This window comes from Zootoca vivipara, chromosome 15, assembly GCF_963506605.1.
Source record: "Zootoca vivipara chromosome 15, rZooViv1.1, whole genome shotgun sequence".
In the NCBI taxonomy this organism is placed as follows: domain Eukaryota; kingdom Metazoa; phylum Chordata; class Lepidosauria; order Squamata; family Lacertidae; genus Zootoca; species Zootoca vivipara.
Genome location: NC_083290.1, coordinates 23,269,071 through 23,293,514, shown reverse-complemented (window position 1 = coordinate 23,293,514; position 24,444 = coordinate 23,269,071). Strand labels below are relative to the sequence as shown.

The following is a 24,444-nucleotide window of genomic DNA, read 5'->3' as shown; positions in this document are numbered from 1 at the left end:
GCTCTTTCCTCTTGTCCTGGTAAATAAAAATAATTCTCAACTTCCTTGGTTTTTTTAATTTTATTTTTTTTAAGAACCACATGATTGGATGGGGTGGAATGGCCTTTTTTTATGTGTGTGTGTGCGCGCGGTTTGTAACATTAGCATATTTCCTTGCTAGGTTTATATTTCTTACGACTACGGGAAAACGTTTAAAAAGATATCGGAGAAATTCAATTTTGGCCCGGGGAACAGCAGCCAAGCAGTGATTGCTCAATTCTACCACAGCCCAGCCGACAACAAGAGGGTAAGAAATTAGAAATGGTTTGAATGCGTAAACAAAGGATTTCAACTGCACCCCTTCCCCTAGATTTAAATAAGGGTGTTCTAGATATTTTGGGGTTGAAACTAGGGTAGGTTCCACATTTTTTCCTGAAAAAGATCTAATGCAAGTATCTGACTCTTTCTCTCCCCTGCGCCGCTTTGATCTTTGCTTCTTTCTCTTTTCTGGGCTCCATGGTTGATCCCACCTAACTGGGGGATCTCCTGAGCGGTGCTCAAAGTGGTTTAACAATCCTCCTTCCCAGGGAACTCTGGGAACTTGTAGCACTGTGAGAGGAATAGGGGTCTCCTTACAACTCTGACAACTCTGAGCACCATGAACCATCTACAGCTCCCAGGATCCTTTGGGAGAAAGCCATGCCTGTAGTGTGTTGAATGTATTGTGTGAAAGTGGTAAAGGCAAGAGAAACATCCATTGCTCCACCCACTTTTGCCTCTGGCCCCACCCACCCCAGGCACGCGGCCCCTGGAAGCCTGCCTGTGAGGCCATGTGGCCCTGCTATGATAAGTAGATGTTATGGAAGGAGAAGCTGTATTTGTAGTTTCCATTTTTGGCAGTGGCTATGAGGTTTGTTTTGTAATGTCTAGTTCCATCCTTGGATGAGCTTGTCGATTGGTGTGGAAAATGTCAATTAAACTCACCCCCCAGCTCCTTGTTTTGGCCTCTGCGAAGTCTTCACTTCACCGTTTTGGTTAGTGATGTAGTGTCTCTGCCGTGCCTTCAGAGCAGACCAAGAAGGCCTGAGTGTCTGCCATGCTCAGGCAGAACAATAGAAATCGCTGCAACCAAAAACAGCTGTTTACCTAACAGCAAATGGGTTCGTGTAGCCGAGGGAAAATATTTGTCTCCTGAGGACTATAGATCGCATTTGATCAAGAAAACTGAGTAGCTTCTTATTTTGTGGTGGGGAGATGGGAGAGGGCAGAATAGAAAACAAAAGTCTTCCGTCGTTTTTTTTAAAAAATTCTCTCACTAAAAGCAAAGGCTGTACAGTTGTCTTCTGTGGCAGATGTGAATCCTAAACTAGCTTTGCAAGCCAAGCTGATGGGTGCCTTGCAGAAATGAAGTCGCCAGGCTTGTCATCTCCACCACTGAAGGAGGAGGCCTAGTCTAGCATTTAACATCATAACCTGTCCCCCTCCCAGCCTAAGGGAAGGTCTAAGCTGCAGGTTTTGAATTTTATTGTGCTATTTTCTTCTTTAGTGGGTTGTGCAAACTGCTGTTCTGAATAATGCTTTGAATAGGGTAGGGGGCATGGGGATGAGTTTGTAGAATCAAGAGGGCAGTGGATGAATTTTTTGGGGGGGGGACCACTGTTTTAAAATATAATTTATTGCATCGGTGAGGGATTTTGGCTACAGAAACTGGTGAAAATGTAACAAAAAGTGGCAAACAGTTTTTTGTTTGGTGTGTGTGTGTGTGTGTGTGTGTGTATGCAACTTTCACATCCAAGCAATTCTGCCAAGATCTGTGTGCTGATTTTTGAAGACCCGCTGATTTTTTTGTCCTACCCCTTCCTCCTTTCCCTTTTACAGTACATCTTTGTTGATGCTTACACTCAGTACCTATGGCTTACCACGGACTTCTGCAACACCATCCAAGGCTTCCCAATTCCATTCAAAGCGGCAGATCTGCTTTTGCACAGCCGGCTCCCAAACCTCATCTTGGGATTTGACAAGACCCATCCGAACAAGCAGGCGAGTAGATCATTGGCGGATGCACATGACGAAGGCTCCCAGTTTCTGCTTTTCTTTCTGTGCGTGGGGAGTGGGTGTCCTGCGAACGAGATGCTCTGTGTGGGAAGCTACCTCGGTGATCACGCGGAGCGCAGTTAAACTGCGGAACTCCCTCCCACTGGAAGCAATGACGACCCCCGACCTGGATGGCTTTAAAAGAGAAACTGGCCAAATTCACAGAGGATACAGCTATCAGTGGCTACTAGGCATGATGGCTATGCTCTGTGTCTCCATAATCAGAGGCAGCAAGACTTCAGAATGCTAGTTACTGGGAATTGCAGGTGGGGTGAGTGCTGCTGTTGCTTGTGGGCTTCCTACAGGCACCTGCTTGGCCTGATCCAGCATTGGCCTGATCCAGCAGGGCTCGTCTTAATGTTCTTAATCATTTGTCTGTCTTGTGTTTTAGATTGTTAACCCTGTTCAGAACCTGACTCTTTTAGAGCATGAGACTCTTAATCTTAGGGTTGTTGGTTCGAGCCCCATGAGGAGCAAAAGATTCCGTGATTGCAGGGAGTTGATCTTTGAGGTCCCTTCCAGCTCTACAATTCAATGATTTTAACTTGGTGCCCTGTAGATATTTCCAGCTGCATCTCCCACCACCCCTGATCCTCGGCCATGTTGCATGGTGGCAGTTGGAGTCCAACAACATCTGGCAGGCATATTATTATTATTATTATTATTATTATTATTATTATTATTATTATACCCAGCCCATCTGGCTGGGTCCCCCCAGCCACTCTGGGCGGCTTCCAACAAAATATTAAAATACAGAAATCCATCAAACATTAAAAGCTTCCCTAAACAGGGCTGCCTTGAGATGCCTTCTAAAGGTCTGGTAAATTTTTGTTCTCTTTGACCTCTGGTGGGAGGGCATTCCACAGGGTGGGTGCCACTACCGAGAAGGCCCTCTGCCTGGTTCCCTGTCCGATAGAGCAGGCACGTCCAACAGGTAGATCGTGATCTACCAGTAGATCACTGGACGTCTGAGGTAGATCACTGGCTCCCCCCAAAGAAGCTCAACAACTTTGGCTCCCCTAAAAAAGCTCAATTTTTTTTGTCCTGCACCCAAAAAAAACAAAAACACCGGGCTTTCCCCCTCCCTATAAAAGCTCAACAACTTTGACCTGAACCTCAAGAAAGGGGGTAGATCACTGGTAGTTTTTAATTCTGTAAGTAGATCACAGTCTCTTGGGAGTTGGCCATCCCTGCGATAGAGCATCTGCTTTACATGTAGAAGGCCCTAGGTTCAGCTCCTGACATCTCCTGTTGTTGGAGGGCGGCGGCGGGGGGGGGGGGTGTCTTCTGCCTGAAACTTTGGAGAGCTGCTGCCAGTCAGTGTAGACCAAAATGAGCTAGACAGGCCAGTGGTCTGACAGCTTCTCAGTTCTATGGAAAAGAGGCCTTCTGCAACCCTGCTCTTCCTCCTGTTCTCAACCATGCTGTGTTCAGAGCCTGGTGAAGGGAGAAAATAGGCCAACGATTCCCACTTCCCAGCAAGAAGCCTGCCTTTGTTCCTCGTCAGGCCTGCTCTGCATTGTTCTCATGCCCGGCTCTCCAAATGGGCAGGAACCCGGGAGGTGGAGGGACGCCAGACTGCCTAACTCTGCTGCCCTGGTACTTGGCAGGAACAACAACAGTGTTTGTCTTGTGTGGTCACATTTGGGTGGTTTTTCTTCCCCGCTCCCGCTTTCAATGTTTGGATGTTTCCTTCACCATAACTGAAAGGCGGTTAGTGCCCTGGGGTTGGTGGTAAAAGCTCGGAGACGATTTCTCGCTTTGACTCGGTTAGCCAGAGTGACACTTCTCGCCCTTAAAAAAAGAGAGAGAGAGGAGAAATATCTCCCGGCTGCCAGCAACAGAGAGCCAGAGGGAAGCATCACTTTAAATCTCTCCCAGGTCCTTTCCCTTGCCGGTGAGCTCTCCTCTCATTGTATTCCTCCCTTTCCACCGACATAGGCTCGCCCTGATCTCAGCCGCCCCGGCGCTTGCTACTCGCAGGGCGAGATTGCTTATAAGCTCTTTCTGCACCAGATCCGCTTGGGGTTAAAAGAGATTTTAAGCTCCCGGCCTTGCTTGGGGGCAAGGCCTGCTCAGCATGCTGGCTCTGTGAGGCTTTCGTGAGATTTCATGGGGGCCACCTGAGTTCCCACAAGCATCCCCGGCCTTCCAGAGCTGTCACGCTGAGTGGGTCTTGCCTCTCAAGCAAGGCCTCTTTTTCCTGCAAGGTTATCTGGCATGAAAAGGGCTTTTAAGCACTCCGGCATGCTACCTGGGCAAGGAGCTCTGGGAGCACAGGGGATTTTCTCTCCCTGCCCCACTAGCTACCTGCGGGGCAGCTCCAAGGGTTTGGGTATCCCTGAATTTCGTGTATATGTGGAACCCTTGGTACTGAACCCCCGCAGAAGAGGCGACTGCACTGGACTTGCTTCCTGATGCTTAGGACTTTGCAGGCTTAATTTAATTTGAACCAGAGCGGTTCATTGGATGGAGGAGGGTATAGTGCAGGGTTCCCCAAACTAAGGCCCGGGGGCCAGATGCGGCCCAATCACCTTCTAAATCCGGCCCGCGGACAGTCCAGGAATCAGCCTGTTTTTACATGAGTAGAATGTGTCCTTTTATTTAAAATGAATCTCTGGGTTATTTGTGGGGCATAGGAATTTGTTCATATTCCCCCCCCCAAAAAAAATAGAGTCCAGCCCCCCACAAGGTCTGAGGGACAGTGGTCCGGCCCCCTGCTGAAAAAGTTTGCTGACCCCTGGTATAGTGTCTTCTTAACCATTGTGTGCTCATGTGGGGGGACACGGCTGTGGCCAAGTATAAGGTGCAGCATATCTCTTGCACTTTTAACTCCTTCCTGCACCCATCGTCCCATATTTCTTCCTCTCAGCACCCGCCTTTGGCAGCCTGAGACAGCTTAATGCACAGCATCCAGGATCCGCCCTGATCCATGCATTCCCCGGCCATCTGGGTTTGGCTGGTGCACCAGAATCCTAACCTATTTCCCCATGTTCTAATTTTTTGCAGCTCTGGAAGTCGGATGATTTTGGGCAGACGTGGATAATGATTCATGAGCACGTGAAATCGTTTTCCTGGTAAGTTGTGTAATTCTTTGCAGGCTTCTCGGGAGCTTCTTCTTCCTCCCCACCCATTGGAATGTAATCTACACCTCTTTCTGAGCAAGGGGCTCGAATCCCGGGCTCTGCTACTCCAGGATGAAGGTGGAGTGTGGGCATCGTATCTTTAATAGTCTCCTTCCTTAGAAAAATTAAAAAGTTCCTTGCATGGATCATCATGCAAGTTAAGATTTAAAAGGGATATGTACAAAAAAATGGAAAAAAGGGGGAAACCACCAGAGAGGAATTCAAACAAATAGCCAGCACGTGTAGAGACAAAGTCAGATAAGCTAAAGCACAGAATGAACTCAGGCTTGCTAGAGAGGTTAAAAGCAACAAAAAGGGCTTTTATGGGTATGTCCGTAGCAAAAGGAAAAACAAGGAAACAGTGAGGTCACTTAGAGGAGAAGATGGTGATATGCAAACAGGGGACAGAGAAAGGGCAGAACTCCTCAATACCTTCTTTGCCTCAGTCTTCTCCAAAAAAGAAAACAATGCCCGACCTGAAGATATGGAGCAGATGATTCAGCAGGGGAAATTTGAGAATTCCTGGAGAACAGGTGAAGTCCCAGCAGACTGGAGGAGGGCAAATGTTGTCCCTATTTTCAAAAAGGGGAAAAGAGAGGACCAAACAATTACCACCCAGTCAGCCTGACATCAATACCAGGAAAGATTCTAGAGCAGATCATTAAGCAAACTGTCTGTGAGCACCTAGAAAGGAACACTGTGATCACTAAAAGTCAGCATGGGTTTCTGAAAAATAGGTCATGTCAGACTAATCTGATCTCATTTTTTGACAGAATTACAAGCCTGGTAGATGAAGGGAATGTTGTGGATATAGCCTATCTTGATTTCAGCAAGGCTTTTGACAAGGTGCCCCAAGCTGAAAGAAGCTGGTAAAATGCGGGCTAGACAATGCTACCATTCAGTGGATTTGTAACTGGCTGACTGACCGAACCCAAAGCGTGCTCATCAATGGCTCCTCTTCATCCTGGAGAGTAGTGACTAGTGGGGTGCCACAGGGTTCTGTCTTGGGTCCAGTCTTATTCAACATCTTGAGCAAGTTTGCAGATGACACCAAATTGGGAGGGGTGGCTAATACCCCAGAGGACAGAATCACACTTCAAAATGACCTTAACAGATTAGACAACTGGGTCAAAGCAAACAAGATGAATTTTAACAGGGAGAAATTTAAAGTACTACACTTGTGCAAAAAAAAATGAAAGGCACAAATACAGGATGGGTGACACCTGGCTTGAGAGCAGTACATGTGAAAAGGATCTAGGAGTCTTGGTAGACCACAAACCTGACATGAGTCAACAGTGTGATGCAGCAGCTAAAAAAGCCAATGCAATTCTGGGCTGCATCAATAGGAGTATAGCATCTAGATCAAGGGAAGTAATAGTCCCACTGTATTCCGCTCTGGTCAGACCTCACCTGGAATATTGTGTCCAGTTCTGGGCACCACAGTTCAAGAAGGATACTGACAAGCTGGAACGTGTCCAGAGGAGGGCAACCAAAATTGTCAAAGGCCTGGAAACAATGCCTTATGAGGAACGGCTTAGGGAGCTGGGTATGTTTAGCCTGGAGAAGCCTGGGGAAGAGAAGGTTAAGGGCCAGAATAGCCATGTTCAAATATATAAAAGGATGTCATATAGAAGAGGGTGAAAGGTTGTTTTCTGCTGCTCCAGAGAAGTGGACACGGAGCAATGGATTAAAGCTACAAGAAAGAAGATTCCACCTAAACATTAGGAAGAACTTCCTGACAGTAAGAGCTGTTCGGCAGTGGAATTTGCTACCAAGGAGTGTGGTGGAGTCTCCTTCTTTGGAGGTCTTTAAGCAGAGGCTTGACAAGCATATGTCAGGAATGCTTTGATGGTGTTTCCTGCTCGGCAGGGGATTGGACTGGATGGCCCTCGTGGTCTCTTCCAACTCTATGATTTTATGATTCTATCAGGGACAGGAGTACTCTAAATGTTTCTTTCAGGTGTGCATGAGGTTGCCTTCATGCCTGGCTTATGAATTTCCTAGCTGGGGCTTCCGGTCTAGCGCCAGCGCCGTCCGGTGGGGTTTGCTTCGAGCTCCGAGGCAGCCCGACTTTGCGAGGGGGGGGGGAAGCAGCGGGAGCGGCGCTGCACCCCATAGAACCCAGTGTCGAGCGTCACTGGGGCAAATGCTCAGCGGAGCCCCAATTCCGACTCCCCAACTCGCCGGTAAGCTCTAATAAGAGAGGCCGGTGCAGGAAGGGTTGAAGTCGTGGGGGCCATTTTGAGCGCGATTGTTGCCCTCGCGGAGAGAAGCTCCGAACTGGAGGCGGAGAGCGCTAGATACTTTCAAAAAAAAGGATTGAAAAGATCGGGAACCGTGAGTAAAAGAATTTAAAATTTTAATTTACCTTAAATTCGGAACGGGGGTGAGACAGAAAAACGGAAGCCGATCTCCCCCCACTGATGATAAGAAGAAGCAGTAAAAGGAGTATTACCCGATGCCAGGGAATGGAAGTTTACAGCCTAAACAATCCCAAGGATTGGAAAAAATAGGATTCTCCCCCAGAGGCAGGGCAAAGGGGGAGAACTGTACTAAGCTGGGAAAACCCCTGCAAACAGTGGAAATTAAAGAGAGAAGTCCCTCCCCCCCTCCCGAAAGCGGCAACCCGGACAGAACAGCAAGTGGATGGGGAGGTTTTAAAAGAAATATTGGAACAGACTTTTAGAGACTTTTAAGTGAATAAAAGGCTGAACTGAGGGAAAGTAGAGATTGGACTGCTTAAATTGGATTTGCTGCAGCCAGATTGAAATAAAAATCAAGGTAACAATAGTTGGAATGGATTTAATGCATCCAGTTGGCTCAAATTGGAGTAGTTACAATTGGTGACCACTTCCTGTTTTCCAACTTCTGCTCTGTCCTTGAAGAGCTGGGAAAATGTCAACAATGGGTTATGCTCCTGTTTTCCAGAGAAAAGTTATGAAACTCTTGTGGGAAATAAAAATCAGTATGGATAAGACTCAACAGCAAATGGAAATAATAAATCAGGATGTACAGGAACAGGACATAAGTGAATCAACAGCGAAAGAAGATGAGAGGACATATGAATCGAACAATAATTTAATCAAAGAAGACGAGGATGGTTTGGATATGCAAGACAAGAAAGATCAAATTCGGATTTGGAATACCCCCCCTTCGGAGGGGGTGGAACAAGAGCTGTTTGAGGGGCAGGAAATCCACAAGAAAAACAATGTGCAAACAAGATGGGAACACTGGGGGGAGGACAGAGACATTTGGGTTGAAAAACATGTTAAGAAAGGGGAGGGATGAAGGAGGATGAATATATATTGTTTAATAGGATGGATAAAAAGGGATTGAAAACTGGATTGCTGATTTTGGAACTTGTTGGAATGGAAGGGAATAGCCGTGATCGGGGGAGGGGGAGGGAAAATTGAGAATAATTGATAAATCAAAGACTGGGAATGGAAAAAAAAGATCTAAAATACAAGGAGGTCCTTGGAAGAAAATTGTGGCAAGGGAGGGAATAAGATGTATGTTTGACAGAAGCTGGATGTAATAGTAATTGGGAGTATGATGGTTTTGGCAAGACGATTTGGGACGGTTGGGTGCTTTCCCCCCTTGTCGGTCGTCCCCAGGCTGGGGGCCCCTGGTGGCAGGGGGGGCTTCTGGGGTGGGGGGGACGGGGTGGTGGTGGAGGGATCCAATTTGGAAAAAGACTCACTTCCCTTCCTTTTTCCGCCCTCTGGGACTCTTCGTGGCAGGAGGGGTTCTGGGGGGCGGGGGAGGAAGGGGGTGAGAAAGGGGGATAAAAGAGAATTATTAAAGAATATGGATAGTAGATTAATATAAGATTTGAAAGATTAAAAATAGATCGAGGAATATGATAAGATAACTGTTAAATATGATTCAAAATGAAAATCAGATAGAGGGGAGATCGGGGAAGCCCACATAAAAATAATGTTTATGAAAAATGATTAGCTAATAATAATTTTTTTTTCTTTTTTTTGTCTTTTTTCTTTTTACTTTTTTGTTCCTCTTTTTCTTTTTTGTTTTTCTTTTTTTATGAGTGAGTATTAAGACTAGATAGATGGTTGGAAGGATACCCACTTGCATCTCTCCTGCTAACCTGGAGCCTCTTGGTGGCAGGGGGGGGTTCTGGGGGTGGGAGGGAGGAGTGGGGAGAAATTCAATCATAAAAATGAACCACTGTCGGCTGCCCGTTTTTCGGGGGATCCTCTTGTGGGAGGAGAGGGCTCTTGGAGGGTGGACAGAAGTAGGTGGAAAATTTGTCATGTTATGTTTGCTTTTGTATGTTCTTTTTATTATGCGAAAATTAATAAAATATTATTTTTTTTAAAAAAATGAATTTCCTAGCTGACCACTGTTGGAAACACAATAATGGGATAGTTGTGCCTTTTGTTCTGATGCAGCTGTGCTGTTCTTATGCACTAAGCCTTGACTACAGGAGAAAAGTCAATGAGCTGCGATGCTTGGCTTTCACCTTGGAGGTGCAGCCATTGTGGTTCTTAGCATTTTTGAAATCTGAAACCAAGGGAATGTGTGTTTTTCATTATTTTCTGCATCAGTGAGGGCTAGAAACTGTACAGTGGTAGCTCTGGTTACGAACTTAATTCGTTCCGGAGGTCCGTTCTTTAGCTGAAACCGTTCTTATCCTGAGGTGCGCTTTCGCTAATGGGGCCTCCCGCTGCGCGCGCGCCTCCGGTGCACAATTTCAGTTCGCATCCTGGGGCAAAGTTTGCAAGCAGGAGCAGCTACTTCCGGGTTAGTGGAGCTCGTAACCAGAAGCGTTCGTAACCAGAGGTACAGTACCACTGTATTTAGAAGTGTTTATTTAGGGTCTATCTCCCAAACAGATTACTTATCAGGTCTGTCGTGCTGCATGCTGTCTGGTGTTTCATGGGCCTGCAGATTAGAAACATAAACAATGAAATTTTGAGCAGCGGAGGTTTTCAAAGGCCACTGGAGGTTGCACCAAACTGTCTAGGAGAAGATGGTACCTATTGCCCATTAGGTAGAGCAGTGTTTCCCAACCAGTGTGCCTCCAGATGTTTTGGGACTACAACTCCCATCATTCCTGACCACTGGTCTTGCTAGCTAGGGATGATGGGAGTTGTAGTCCCAAAACATCTGGAGGCACACTGGTTGGGAAACACTGAGGTAGAGTAATGAAAATGACGAGCAGTAGATTTAGAACAGACAAAAAGGTGGGGATATAAAGGTAATGCAACAATAATGGTATACATAGAAAAGATGGTTTCCTTTCTTTTCTTTTTCTGACAAGGGGTGTTGAACCCTATGACAAACCCTACGCAGTTTACATCGAGCGCCATGAGCCCACCCGGGCCTCCACCGTCCTCCGCAGCACCGATTTCTTTCAAACCAGAGAAAACAAAGAGATTCTGCTCGAGGAGGTTGAAGACTTCCAACTCAGGGAAAAGTATCTGTTTGCAACAAAATCTGTGGTAAGGAGCATCAAGTTGACGATCTATAGAGCAGGAGTGGGGAACCTCAGGCCTGGAACTCTGTACACGGCCCTCAAAGCCTCTCTGTTTGGCCCCTGGTACTCTTCCCAGGCCATGCAAACCCTGCTCTCGTTTCACCCCACAAGTGCTTCTGCTTGGCCAAATCATGCCTCTTTCTTCCTTGGAGGAAGGGTAGAGAAGGGTTGTTGCTCCACCCGCTTTTTCCTTTGGGCACACCCACCGCTGGCAAGTGGCCCTCAGAGGATTGCCCAGAAAGGAATGTGGCCCTCAGGCCTGAAAATAAGTTTCCTGTCCCTGCTGTAGAGGGAGCAGCTTAAAATAAAAGCACAACCCAAATTTATAAAGGAGCACAGTGCATAGATGTCAAGGAAGCAGAGGCAGATTTTTGAGCATCCAGCACTGTCCCCAAAAATGCTCTGAAAACACTTCTGCATTAGCTACAGAAGAAGAGGAGGGGAACATGCTGTGAGCCTCAAAGGAAAGCATCAGAGTCTCAGAGTCTCCTTTGACTTGTGTTTGTGATCCAAATTTATGATCCCTTCATGGGGGTCTGGCAGGCAGCCTGCATGTACTGCAATGCTTTTCTGCTTAGGGAAGATTAAAATAACTCGGAAGCACGTTAATATAGACCACAGATAGGGAATCTTTGGCCCTCCAGATGTTGTCAGACTACGACTCCCATCATTCTGGAGGACTGGCCACGCTAGCTGGGGCTGATGGGAGTTGGAGTCCAATATCTGGAGGGCGTCAACTTCTCCATGAACGAGCATCTTGGTTCGAATGCAAAATTCAACTCAGTAAGACGTTACCATTCATGACTGTTTTAAACGGGGAACCCAGAATTTTTGGATTAAAAGCCTCTCTCCTGTGCCCGCCACATTTTATGACCAGAAAATGCACATTATGTCGTTGCAATTCTCTTGTGTGAGAGTCAATGAGGGTATACCGGTTAGCAAGCTGGACTGGGGCTTGTTTTTCAAGTCCACAGCTCAGCCCCTAATCATGCTTGGTGAGCTTCTAACCTACTTCACAGGGCCGTCGTGAGGATAAAGCGGGGAGCGTGTTCACTCCCTTGACCTCTTTGTAGGGACAGCGAGCGGAAATAGCAGAACAAGCCTGAGTTTGTGGTTCAGGAGCATGCAAGATGCAACAACAGAGCAAAAAAAAAATGCCAGCCTGCTTCTATTTGATTTTAGTACTTTAGGCAGATCTAGGTCAGTGTGAAACACGGAGGCTCTGGGAAGAAGTTTAGATGCCTGTAAGTAATAGGCCTATGTAGGTGGGAATGGAAGAGGGGAATGGATGGGGAGGGTTTCATGGGAGAAGAAGAGCTTTTGCAGTACTATCGAGGAAAAGTATGTTGGTCAAGCAGAACGAGGCCCTGATAATATCTGCTGATTGTCTGGATAGAGGGCGGAGAGGAGTGTTTGAGCGTGCGTAGAAACTAGCCTACTGCATACAGGCAACGCTTTCATATGTTGCTCCACCCACTTTTGCCCCTGGCCCTGCCCACCTTTGCACGTGGCCCCCAGAAGGCATGTTGTATGCTGACATCTGGGAGAGTAGCCGTAGCTCAGAGGTAGAGCTTGCCCCCCCCCATTGCTGGACTCCTTATCATTAACATGTTATGGTTTTTTTTTTCTTTCAGAGCTTTTAACATGTGGGATTCTGCTTGCTGACCTAGAAATATTTTTCCGGCAGGCAGGGTAGCCCACTTTTGATCCCTGACATCTCCAGTTAAAAACAAAAAAAACCTAATAATAGCTGATGCGAGAAGATCTTCTCTGCTTCGCAGGGATTGGTAACCTTGTGGGACTACAACTCCCATCATCCCTGCCTTACTGGCCATGCTGGCATGGGCTGATGGGAGCTGGAGTCCAACATCAAAATGAGAGTCACAGGCTCCCCCCCACCCCTGCCACAAAACTGAGCTGGATGGTTTGAATTGACACAGGGCAACTTCATATATGGGTCATGGTACAAAATGATGAAAATCTCTCTCTCCCCCCCCACTTCCACCCCACTCTTAAGTCAGTTAAAAGAGCAGGGCTAGTTAAAACATTTCAACGCCACTTAATGGCTTGAACCAGCAACGATGTGAATGTTGGCATAGGTGGGAATCCCAGAACCGTCTTCACGTAATCCATCCCATTGTGGGATTGGGTCACAGCGAGTTTGGAGAGGAAAAGTGGTTCCTGGCAGACTCCCAGGGAAGAGGACAATTTAAAAAATAATAAAACCCAGAAAACTGTGGTGTGTGCATACCTGTAAAAATAACTTGGCTAGATACAACCCAGCATGGTTCCTTTTTGTTTTGTTTTTTTGCTGGTACTTCAATCCAGATGTGCCTACATTAGTTACTTGTAGCTAGGGATATTGGAGAATCCCAGTGGTGGCAGACATGGTGAATGTTTGCTCATGAGTCTCAAGTCTGCAAATGCTAATTTGCATTGCATTTCCTTTGCATTGAAATGAATGGTGTGGAGTAAGGCAACAGGATCTTAATTAATAATATGATTTAACAACGTAATTAAATAGGTTAAATTCCGCCACAGTGGAGAGCAAGGTGAATAATGTAGTTTTTGCCGGAAGCCAAACTGCAGCAGAATGGAAACATGGGTCGGGATGGAGGTCATTGCTTTCATACGTCCTTTGCTTTGTGACATTGAAATCATGAAAGAGAAAGATTCAAAAGAGCCAGCTCTCTTCCAGTTTATAATGGCTCCCCTGTCTAGTCATACGAGTCAACTTTTTTAAAGTTCGCCATAGGTGAGCATGCAAGTAGCACTTTCCAAGAAGTAAAGGGTTGGTAATGGGTAATGGCATTCAGGAAAGAAACCCTATGACTTCCCTTGCCATTTTATTCCATTGCTAAATCTAACTACATCTTGGGAACTGTCACCAAAATTTACTTTCCTTCAACTTGGGAACGGGCAGCGGGTCAATGTGGGAAGTTGTGCCTTTGTTGTGTGGCTTTGTTTATTTCTACAAGCTCTTAAATCTTAAAGCAGTGTTTCCCAAACTTGGGTCTCCAACTGTTTTTGGATTGCAACTCCCATCATCCCTAGCTAGCAAGATGGTCAGGGATGATGGGAATTGTAGTCCGAAAGCAGCTGGAGACCCAAGTTTGGGAAACACTCTCTTAAAGCCTTCTTCTGTAAACAATAACAAACAAACTCACTACTTTCACCCCCCCTCAAACCCTCAACCCCTTTCCTTCTCCCAGCATCTTTTAGGGACGCAGCAGCCATCCGTTCAGCTTTGGGTATCCTTTAACCGCAAGCCGATGCAACCAGCCCAGTTTGTGACGAGGCACCCCATTAAGGTATTGACATGTGGGAGGGAAATCCTTTTGCTGTCAAGGGCCGCATTATCGCACGACTAATCTGCTGGGGGCCGCATGTTGCTGGTAGGTGGGGTTTAAACCAGCTGTGGGCAGAGTCAAAAGGGTGGGGGCGTCACTCCTTTCCTTTCTCTTTCTCTCAATCTTCTTAACTGCCCCAGGGAAGGACAGAATGCTCTTGCAACAAGTCTGAACTTGCTGGATCCCCCTGCCCCAAATTTCTTCCATTGCTCCCTCCCTCCATTTCAGCCTCCTTCCTCCATTTCTCCTGGCCTTCTTTCCCCACGGTTTCACCCCTTTCCCCCAGCATGAAATCAGGTCATGGGCCACATTATCCCTTATCCCCACTGTAAGGGATGGCTGCAATCCAAAGAGATGGTTTGAAGAAATGTTTCAAACCCTTTGCTGCTTTTCATAACAATGGCTGCACTCCCATGCACATTTTTTTTTTTTAAAAAAAAATTTATTAACACTTTCCACAGTACGGTATCTCTGCTAAAGCAGACATACGGTAAAACGGAACGGGTGTGAGTGCCTGCGGAATTTTAAGGGAGCTGCTTATGTTTGGGTATTGTCTCCCCCCCCCCCCCGAATTTTAAAGGTGCGGCTTATAATCGGATGTGACTTATATTCAGGCCAATACGGTAATAAAAAAGAAAGGAAAGGAAAAGATATAGAAGAGATAGAAGAATAAAAGGTCCTCTCTCACAAACATATTTTATCCTCCCAGCTCTCACCTGGGAACGCCCCTCTCCTCTCCCAGCCTCTTGCCCTGAGAGAGCTCCCCTTCCCCATCTTTCTCACACAGGGTCCTTCAGACACACACCTTTAATGTGGGAATGGATCCCATTGAATGGTGTGGGGCTTGCTTCCTAGTAGGCATGCATTAGGAGCACGCTGCATGCCACTTTTTAGGTCTGTTTCATTTTATAGTTGATGTTTATAGTGTGAGTTTCAACCAATTTAAAATTCACTTACCGTAAACATACGTGCCAGAGAAACAATAGGGGAAGAGAACATTTATTTGTTTTTTGTTTTTAAGATGATGCTTAATGTGTTGCCATTGTGTTGCCTTAGAAAAGGCACCTCCTACTCTGGCTCAGAACAATTAGGTAGGCATGCAGTGGGGGCCTCTTCTAAGATAGCTTTCTTTCTATCGTTGAAAGTACAGCTTACAGTCGTCCATCTTCTTTGGCTTCCTATTCGAACATACACTCATACATTTGTTTGTCTGTAATCCTCAGAAGAGCTCCGAAAGGCAGTGCTGTATAATTATTACCCCCATTTTACAGATGGGGGAAACTGAGGCTGAGAGAGAATGGTTTGCGTAAGGCATGTGATTTCGCGGCAGAAGTGTGAGTGCTGAACTGGCCGTTTCCTGACTTGCAACTCACATTCGCATGCCTTCAGGGGAACCAAACGATTTTATTTTTCCCCTCCCAACTTTCTCTCGAAGGAATACTATATTGCGGACACATCTGAAGACCAGGTGTTTGTGTGTGTCAGTCACAGTAACAACGGCACCAACCTCTACATCTCCGAAGCGGAAGGCCTAAGGTTTTCATTGACTTTGGAGAACGTCCTGTACTACAGCCCGGGAGGAATGGGGAGTGACACTTTGGTCAAGTAAGTACATAGATGTGCTCCACTCAAGCAGAGAGATGTCTCTGTGCTACTTTTGTGGATTTTGCCCTTAGCTTGGAAAGGTCAGCAAAGGCCTGAAGAAATCTCCGTACCACACAAGCGAAGGTGCATTAAAATGAGATCAAATCATTCCTGTTCAAACAATGATGGCAAAGCACAAAATTATTCCAGCCAGCCAAGGAACAAATCTAATAAGAGTTTCAGCTCCTTCCTTGCAGGTAGTGGGAAGTTGGGGGGGCGGGGGCGGCAGGCTTTACATCAGGGGTGGGGATTCTGTGGCCTTCCAGATGTTGTCGAAACAACAGAGCATGTGCTTCTATAGCATGTGTATTGCAGAGATATTCCACTACCTGCAAGGAAGGAGCTGATACTCCTTGGCTGTTTGGAATAATTTTTGTTCCTTGGCTGGCTGGAATAATTTTGTGCTTTGCCATCATTGTTTGAACAGGAATGATTTGATCTCATTTTAATTCTATACAGTACCTTTTTGCTGCTTTCAGATACCAACCCTGCTACAACATACAATGTCGCCAGATTCTGCACAGCAGCGCTCAAAATTCGTCGGACGATGACCCGTGCCACAAACTACAGGTGAAACTCGGAAAATTAGAATATCGTCAAAAAGTACATTTATTTCAGTAATGCAACTTAATTATTTTTTCTTTTTCTTTTAATTTTTACAAATGCTTTCTTTTGGAAATTCCACAGTGATAAAACAAATAGTTACAATAATACAAAAATAAACATCGCTATTACATTTCATTAATTACATTCCATTTATAATTGACCTGCCTAAAGACAAATAATTACAGTTACAACAAATAAAGGCTTGACATATCTTGCTTTACATGTCATGCATCTATCTCATATATTGGTTTCACCTTTTAAGTTGCATTACTGAAATAAATGCACTTTTCGACGATATTCTAATTTTCCGAGTTTCACCTGTAGATTTAATGAGCACTCATATCAGAGTGGCCTGTAGACTGATAGCTAGTCTTAGATATACTAACCTCTTACGCTTTGCCACTCCCGCCCAATGTTCCTAACCCTTCTTTTAGACTTTCCTAGCTTTCCTTTAGATTTTTATAGACTTTTAATTCCTTTTAGGTTTTTTAATCATTTTTCAGATTTTAAATTACTGTAAATCACCCCCCCCCCAAAATGCTGGTTTATGACCATAATAAAGATTTGATTTGATTTGATTCCATTCCTGAGCATTGGGCTCAATAGCTAGATATATCTTGGGTGCAAAGTCCAGGGTAAAGAGATGTGTCAGAAGCTATGACATGAAGGTGCCAGATACATCTCTGTGGGTTGGGACTGCTCACTCCTCATAAGCCAGTCACTATCAGAGTCCAGAGTTGCAGGGGGTGATCAAAGACCCTTTAGTATTTCTGCAGCGGGGTCCCTGTCTCCAACACCCCAGAGCTGCCCAGTGAGTGTGAAACCGGGAGCTTTCAAGTCACTGTGGATAATTCTTCTCACCTTTTGTGCTGATGGGAACCAACCAGAGTGAAAGCAGGTGAGTCAGCCTCCTAGGGTCACTGTGGAAAAGGTGCATGAGAAGAACACAGAGGAGTTCTGTACGCTCAAAAGCAAAGCATTTAGGAACACAGTTAACACAAGACGCTTCCGTTTCTAGGGAACGGCGTGCGAGTTCTGTTACATACAGTGGAACGAGCGTTGCAAATTGTTTGCCCATTTATGTCTGCAGAAAACAGTCAATCTAGCTCAAAGGCAACACATGGAGATCATCGCAATGCCCCCCAATTCTTATTATTGTATAATTACACGTTTATTATTTAATCTGTTGTGTAATATTTTTTTTAAAAAAAATATTATTTATTCATTTATTTATTCATTTTATAAGAAACAACAACAAACAAATGGCATTTCTGACAAACACTAAATGAACAAAATCCAACAAACAAACTAATACAAAACAAAAAACAAAAATAAAATTATTTCTTATATAATTCTTATTTCTTTCACATCTCAAATGATTTCCCTCGTCCCCTTCTTTCTGAATTTCATTATAACACATGTTTAGCAGTTTATTCTCCATCATCTAAAAACCAAATCTTTATTTAACTATTCCATAATTTATTAACCAAATATTTAACTTCTACATTTGCTAACACTACTTCAGAATCTTATTTTAATGCTTCTAGCCTATATATCTCCACAAAGGAAATACTTTTCTAAATACTGCAATGTTTTTTCAAATATATTTTGAATTTTTTTCAATCTTCTTCCACCATCTCTTCCTTCTGGTCATGTCGTCTCCCAGTCATTTCGGCGAGTTCCATAAAGTCCAACATCTTTTTTTGCCATTCTGATCTGTTGTGTAATCTTAGAAGGGGGTACGGCTGTGACAGGCTGTTGCTGCGACTATCGTGAAGCGGCCCCGCAGTTCCGAATTTGCCACTGGTCACAATGGGGAATTGCGGCTAATGAAGATGTGTGGCTCAGTACTTTTGTTCTCTCTCCCCCCCCCCCAAATTTCGGCAGGTACTTTGCAAACGAGCCCTTTGCGGACTTCCACCGCGTGGAGGGGGTTCCGGGGGTCTACATCGCCACCTTGATCAACAGCTCCTTCAGCGAGGAGAACATGCGGTCTGTCATCACCTTCGACAAAGGTGGGACTTGGGAATTTCTCCAGCCGCCAGAGTATACTCGCTACGGCGAAAAGATAAATTGTGAGGTAATGATGCTGCGATGCAAAAGACGTCTCGCCGCCTCTTTGAGGGCTTTTTGGATTGAGTGTTATGTTCTCGTTCCCTGTCTAGGCTCAGCTGAAGCTTGTAGATGCATACATGGGCTATTCCAGGCTCTTGGGGAAGTGCAATGCTTCCACCTTAGACTTCCCTTGCTATTCCCCACTCAGTGGTGGCCAGCAAGGCAGCGTGGGTGGGGCTGCTGAACACCCTGCTACACAGCAACTTACCATAAGGGCAAGGCAGCGGGACCTACAGCTTCCCCATCCTTGGTGTATACACACCTGGGAAGAAAGGATAAATTATCTATGGCTAATGATGTTAAATTCTCAAGAATAATCTTTTGGAGAATATTCTCGAGAATATTCTTGATTAATGAGAATATTAGAGAATTTTCATTTAAAATGGGAGAATATTCATTTTAATGCATTGAAAATGATACAATTTTAATGCATTGAAAGTGATATAATTTTAATGCATTGAAAATGATACAATTACTTAATACACGTGTTTATTCATGGGTAAACTTGTTCAGAGGCCACCTCACACACTGTTGCACATAATTGTATAGGCCTAGGTACTTTTAACTGTATAAAGCATTAAAGCTACTTTCTGTAAAAGAAAAATATCACACTGATCCAAGGGTATAGAATTGCTAAGAATAAGGTCACATCAAAATAGAAAAAAGGCTATTGCATATAGTTGAAATACATGTGAATTCAAATGTTCATCAAATTAAATGAATAGCATTTTTTTAAACTAAAATAATAAATAACTCACATTCTGTAACTCACATTTCAGAACTGCCAATGGTGAATGACACAATGCCCAGTAATGTAACTGGATTTTTAAAAAATCATTATTCATTACTTACACCGGCAATATCAAAACTTGACTTATTATTTACTAGGATTTTTAAGTGTGGGTTGTAAAACTGGTTCTTACATTCAAATTTACAGTTTGTGGAGAATATTCTCCGGAGAATTTTCTAGCAGAGAATATTCCCATTCTTGAGAATATTCTCCGGAGAAGATTCTCACCTCACCTCACTATCTATGACCCTCAGTGTGAAAAACCTTTACCATGTTTCTTTCTGTTTATGCAATCTACACAACTTCCAGGTTTGGGGTGGGTGGTGTGGAGAGGGACTCAACCAACATTTTGTTGTTTTATGACTGTTTCCTATTTTACACCAGTGTGGTGTAGTGGTTAAGAGCGGTAGACTTGTCATCTGGGGAACCGGGTTCGCTTCCCTGCTCCTCCACATGCAGCTGCTGCAAAAGAACCAACCAACTCAACATCTTGGTCATTTTTTCAGGGGACTGAGCCAGTGTGGTGTAGTGGTTAAGAGCGGAAGACTCGTAATCTGGGGAACCGGGTTTGCTTCCCCGCTCCTCCACATGCAGCTGCTGGGTGACCTTGGGCTAGTCACACTTCTCTGAAGTCTCTCAGCCCCACTCACCTCACAGAGTGTTTGTTGTGGGGGAGGAAGGGAAAGGAGAATGTTAGCCGCTTTGAGACTCCTTCAGGTAGTGATAAAGCGGGATATCAAATCCAAACTCTTCTTCTTCTTCTAAAAAAAAAAAAATAGAAAATGGCTAGCTAGATTTTACCAGCACTGTTTTGATCCGCTTCTCTTGCACGGCTGTAGTTCTTGACTCTGTGCTTTTTTATTATTTACTGCTGTGGTTGTTTCTATCTTTTAATTTGTATGATGCATCAAACAGGGTTTTTTGGGAGAGACGAGGTATGCATAAAAGAAACTAGATGAAGTGAGAAATAAGTGGCCTTTAGCCCACACACCTGTGCCTCCAGAAGAAGAAGAAAAAGTCCTAGCCTTTAAGGGCTCTTGTTTGCTTTCTCTGGATTTCCCTCCCACATAGGCAAAAGGGTTGTGCAAAAGAAACAAACGGCATTATGTGATTTGGCTTTTTAACGTGAAACGGAAGCTGTGCACATTTAGCATGCTTGAATATGTACAGTGGTGTGTGTGTGTGTGTGTGTGTGTGTGTGTGTGTGTGTAAGCTTCAGACCTCCAGCGTTGCATTTGTTTGGAACAATGGCAGGCACACATGCTGCCTGTACTGCGGGGGAAGCACAACAAGTAATACTCGTATGATTCGACTCTGCTAGCTTTCCAAGGGCTGCTCTCTTCACCTGGCCCAGCGGCTGAGCCAGCTCCTCAACTTCCAACTGCGCAGAATGCCCATCCTCTCCAAAGAATCAGCTCCGGGACTGATCATCGCAACAGGTAAAGCTTTGTTGGCTTGTATTGATCTGTAGTCCATATTCCCTGACTCCAGCAGGTCCAGGAATACTCTGTTATAGGTAGAACACCTGTAAAAATGACTAAGCCAATGTGTTTCTCTATCCCTCACAGGGGTCAGCAAACTCTTTTTCAGTAGGTGGCCGGTCCACTGTCCCTCAGACCTTGTGGGGGGCCGGACTATATTTTGAAAATAATAATAATGAACGAATTCCTATGCCCCACAAATAACCCAGAGATGGATTTTAAATAAAAGCACACATTCTACTCATGTAAAAACACAAGGCAGGCCCCACAAATAACCCAGAGATGCATTTTAAATAAAAGGACACATTCTACTCATGTAAAAACATGCTGATTCCAGGACCGTCCGTGGGCTGGATTTAGAAGGCAATTGGGCTGGATCCGGGCCCCAGGCCTTAGTTTTCCTACCCATGCCTCACCCTCTAAAGCTAATTTGAATTGCCCAATTTATGGAAGGTGTACAGGTTCAGGCTTTGGTGAACCTCCAGAATCTCCAAAGATGACTAATGATGTTTCTCTGTGATTGTTCCTGAGCTGGCTTGGGACATTGATGGTGTGCTTCAAAGAGAGAGCTGTTCCCTGTAAGCCAAGCTAACCTCCCCCCCCCACTGTTCGCTGTTTAGCAGCCATGGTCACACCTCAGTGGGGAATCATGAATTAAAAAGCAGCCAAACCCTGACGATTCACACACTTGCTTTTGTAGGATCCGTGGGCAAGAACATGGCAAACAAAATGAACGTGTACATTTCAAGCAGCGCAGGGGTCCGGTGGAAAGAGGTAAGGATTTTGCAAGTCTCTGCATGGGGTCGTCCCCTGGTCCTGGGGTAGCAAGGAAAAGCACTACAGGAGAAAACAGTCCATTTATCTGGGAAGCCCTGTTTATAGATGCCCTAAATCTTCCAGCTGTTTTGGACCATAGCTCCCATCAGGCCAGCTACTGTGGCCATGCAGGCTGTTGCTGATGAGAGTCGTAGTCCAAAACATTTAGAGAACGTCAAGCTGGTTTAGGTTCCATCTGCCTATGAAAGACCACAGTTGGGTGGCCACTTCTGTAAACTGTGACAAGCAGGGGATAGGAACCTTTTCTCTCTCTGTCTCTCTCTCTCTTCCCACCTTCCCAGTTTTGCTAAGCAAAAATTGCAGACAGTGGTACCCTTTATATGTAATTCCTTGACATGTTCCAGCCAGGCAAGGATACTGATGCTGCAAAGCAGGGCAAAGGAGAGGGGTGTGGTCCGGGGAGAGGAGGTGTGGCCTCGGGAGAGTCCCAAGGGGCCAGATGGAGAGGTCTGGAGGGCCACACTTGAACCCAGGCCTGAGGTACCCCACTGCTGACGAGAAGGAAAACACAATACCTTGCCCTCCTGCCCTTCCTCTCCTTGTGGAGTAACTTCAAGCAGCTCTCCCATGTCTCTCAGATTAGGAGGAAATAATCCGGTTAGAGCCCATGACTTGGATCCCTGAACCTCTCAGTTTGCAAATTAAGCACAGCTCTTTTTGAATTTAAAAGAGCTGTGCATCGGTAGCGAATTGGGGTGTGTGTGTGTGTGTGTATTTTTCTTCTCAAAATCACAGCTTTTGAAAAAAAAGAAGAAGTCTGGCCGGTTTACTGTCGTGTGTTATGTTTGGCTGTTAGCCTTTGAAAACATAGTCAATGGGATTCTCTCTCTTTTTTAGGGGTGTGTGCGTGTGGAGAGAGTATGTCTGTGTGCTCAGCCAAAGAGTGTTGGCCACCTTCCATCAGGGGAGGGCCTGGCCCAAATTTTGCAAGTGCTTTTGGCTGATTGGGTGGTCTGGTCTGCAGTGGGGTTTGTGGCAGGCCTCTCCAGGCGGATGTTAGTCTAAGGCTGCATTCTAACATCTGCAAAGTGTTTAAATGCTGTGAATGGAGTCACCTCCTTTTCCTTTCTGAGAGTGGTGTGGGTTTGGTTTGGCAGCACCAAGGCTGCGAGGACAGCAGCAGGCAGGGTTTTTTTTTTCTGCCTCTGGCCTTGTAATGTATATCATAGAGAAAACTATTTGGGAGTGACAAATGCGCTATCATCTCAGTTCAGTTGTATGTTGCTTTTTCCACGGCAAAGCGGCTCATTACTTCAGAAAAGTTTGCCTAACAATTGACTAACAAATCACGAATTACAAGGTGTAATTAAAATCTAAATACAGTGGTACCTCGGAAGTCGGACGGGATCCGCTCCAGAAGTCCGTTTGACTTTCAAAACGTTTGGAAACCAAGGCACGGCTTCCGATTGGTTGCAGGAAGCCACAGAAGCCACGTCAGCCGTTCGGGTTCCAAAGAACGTTCACAAACCGGAACACTTAATTCCAGGTTTGCGGCATTTGGGAGCCAAAACGTTCAAGTTGCAAGGCGTTCGTCAACCAAGTTACAACTGTAGTCAAATAAATAGCCCAATCAAAGCAAATGGGGATTTTACTTTCTATGCCACTGGCCTTATAGCATATACGATATATAAAAATGGCTTGAGAGCGACTAATAGACTATCATCATAGTTCAGTTTTATGCTGCTTTTCAGTGGAAAGTTACTCACCGACTCAGAAAAGTGCGTATAACAATTCACTGACAGTTGTGAGGCATGACAAAATTTAAACAGGCGTGTGCATAGGAACACGCTATATCAAAGCATTTTGTATTAATAGGTAGACAATAAAATTAAACAATCCACTAATAAGAATGGCTAGCAGAGTGCCTGGGTGAAACTGCCTCAGCTCACGGGCAGAGGCCAAAGCATCTTGTTTTTTCTACTTCGTGGTGTATCACCAAACCACAATGTTTGGCTGATGATATACTGCAATGTTGAAAAGCTGATATCGCCCCGCCCTAGCCTCCAGCCTTCTTCCACTCATGCACCTCCTGTTTGCTTCTTTCTTCAGGTCCTGTCCGGACCCCATTATTACTCATGGGGTGACCACGGAGGGATCCTCATGGCGGTAACACAGGGCACAGAGACAAACCAGCTCAAGTAAGTTCCATGGGCAAATAGGCTGCTGAATCTGAGCTAACAGAAAGCAGTGCAGTAGCCGATAATTAGCTCTCCACTTGATTTCCTTTGGGCCACATAGGGAAGGATTGTTGAGATTTGTTATAATGAAGCTTTACCAATGGAGAGCTTGGAGAATTGAGAAATGGTGTGATTCCTCTCCCCCTATTCCACCCGGCGCTGAGCTTTTAGAGGTGGCAGAGGTGAGCTAGAGAATTTAGAATTTTACTACAGTTTGTACAAAAAACATTTGCAGCAGATTGCTCTCGAGAACAAACAAGCCATCCAAATTGCCGTTCAGATTTGCATCACAATGCCTGTAGCTATTGCTGCTTTTCTTGTAGCTATGAACAACGGGCTGCTAGTCCTACTTAAGAGTTAAACCCATTGCAATCAATGGACTCAAATGACTTGTGTCCCTTGATTTCCGTGGGTCTGCTCTAAGTTGGGCTAGCACTGGAGGCAACCTAGCATCACAAAGCACCTAGTTATCTACATATGTTAAAAGATAAGTTTCTGCCTGTTGGCTGACAGTCTGGTAGGCACAATGCAAAAGGAAAGAGAAATGAGGCAGGAAGAAGAAAGCTATTGGATTGGACTAAGGTGGGAAACTGACACTTCTCATGCTGTGCTTCAGGAAGAAATTGAAGACCAAAGCAGAAGTTTTATATTTGGGCCTCTTTAACCTCTTTTTTACAGGGACGCGGGTGGCGCTGTGGTTTAAACCACAGAGCCTAGGGCTTGCAGATTAGAAGGTTGTCGCGACGGGG

The 24,444-nt window shown here is 45.2% G+C and overlaps 1 protein-coding gene across 1 annotated transcript in view; it reads left to right on the top strand.

The window, feature by feature from the left end:
* Positions 1–24,444, top strand: part of SORL1 (sortilin related receptor 1) — a 113,923-nt gene that overhangs the window by 30,719 nt on the left and 58,760 nt on the right. Inside the window, 10 exon segments of the mRNA XM_035139112.2 lie at positions 161–286; positions 1,858–2,019; positions 5,083–5,150; positions 10,480–10,660; positions 13,908–14,006; positions 15,481–15,650; positions 18,183–18,375; positions 20,522–20,639; positions 21,382–21,455; positions 23,568–23,656. Coding sequence (XP_034995003.2) covers positions 161–286; positions 1,858–2,019; positions 5,083–5,150; positions 10,480–10,660; positions 13,908–14,006; positions 15,481–15,650; positions 18,183–18,375; positions 20,522–20,639; positions 21,382–21,455; positions 23,568–23,656 — 1,280 coding nt within the window.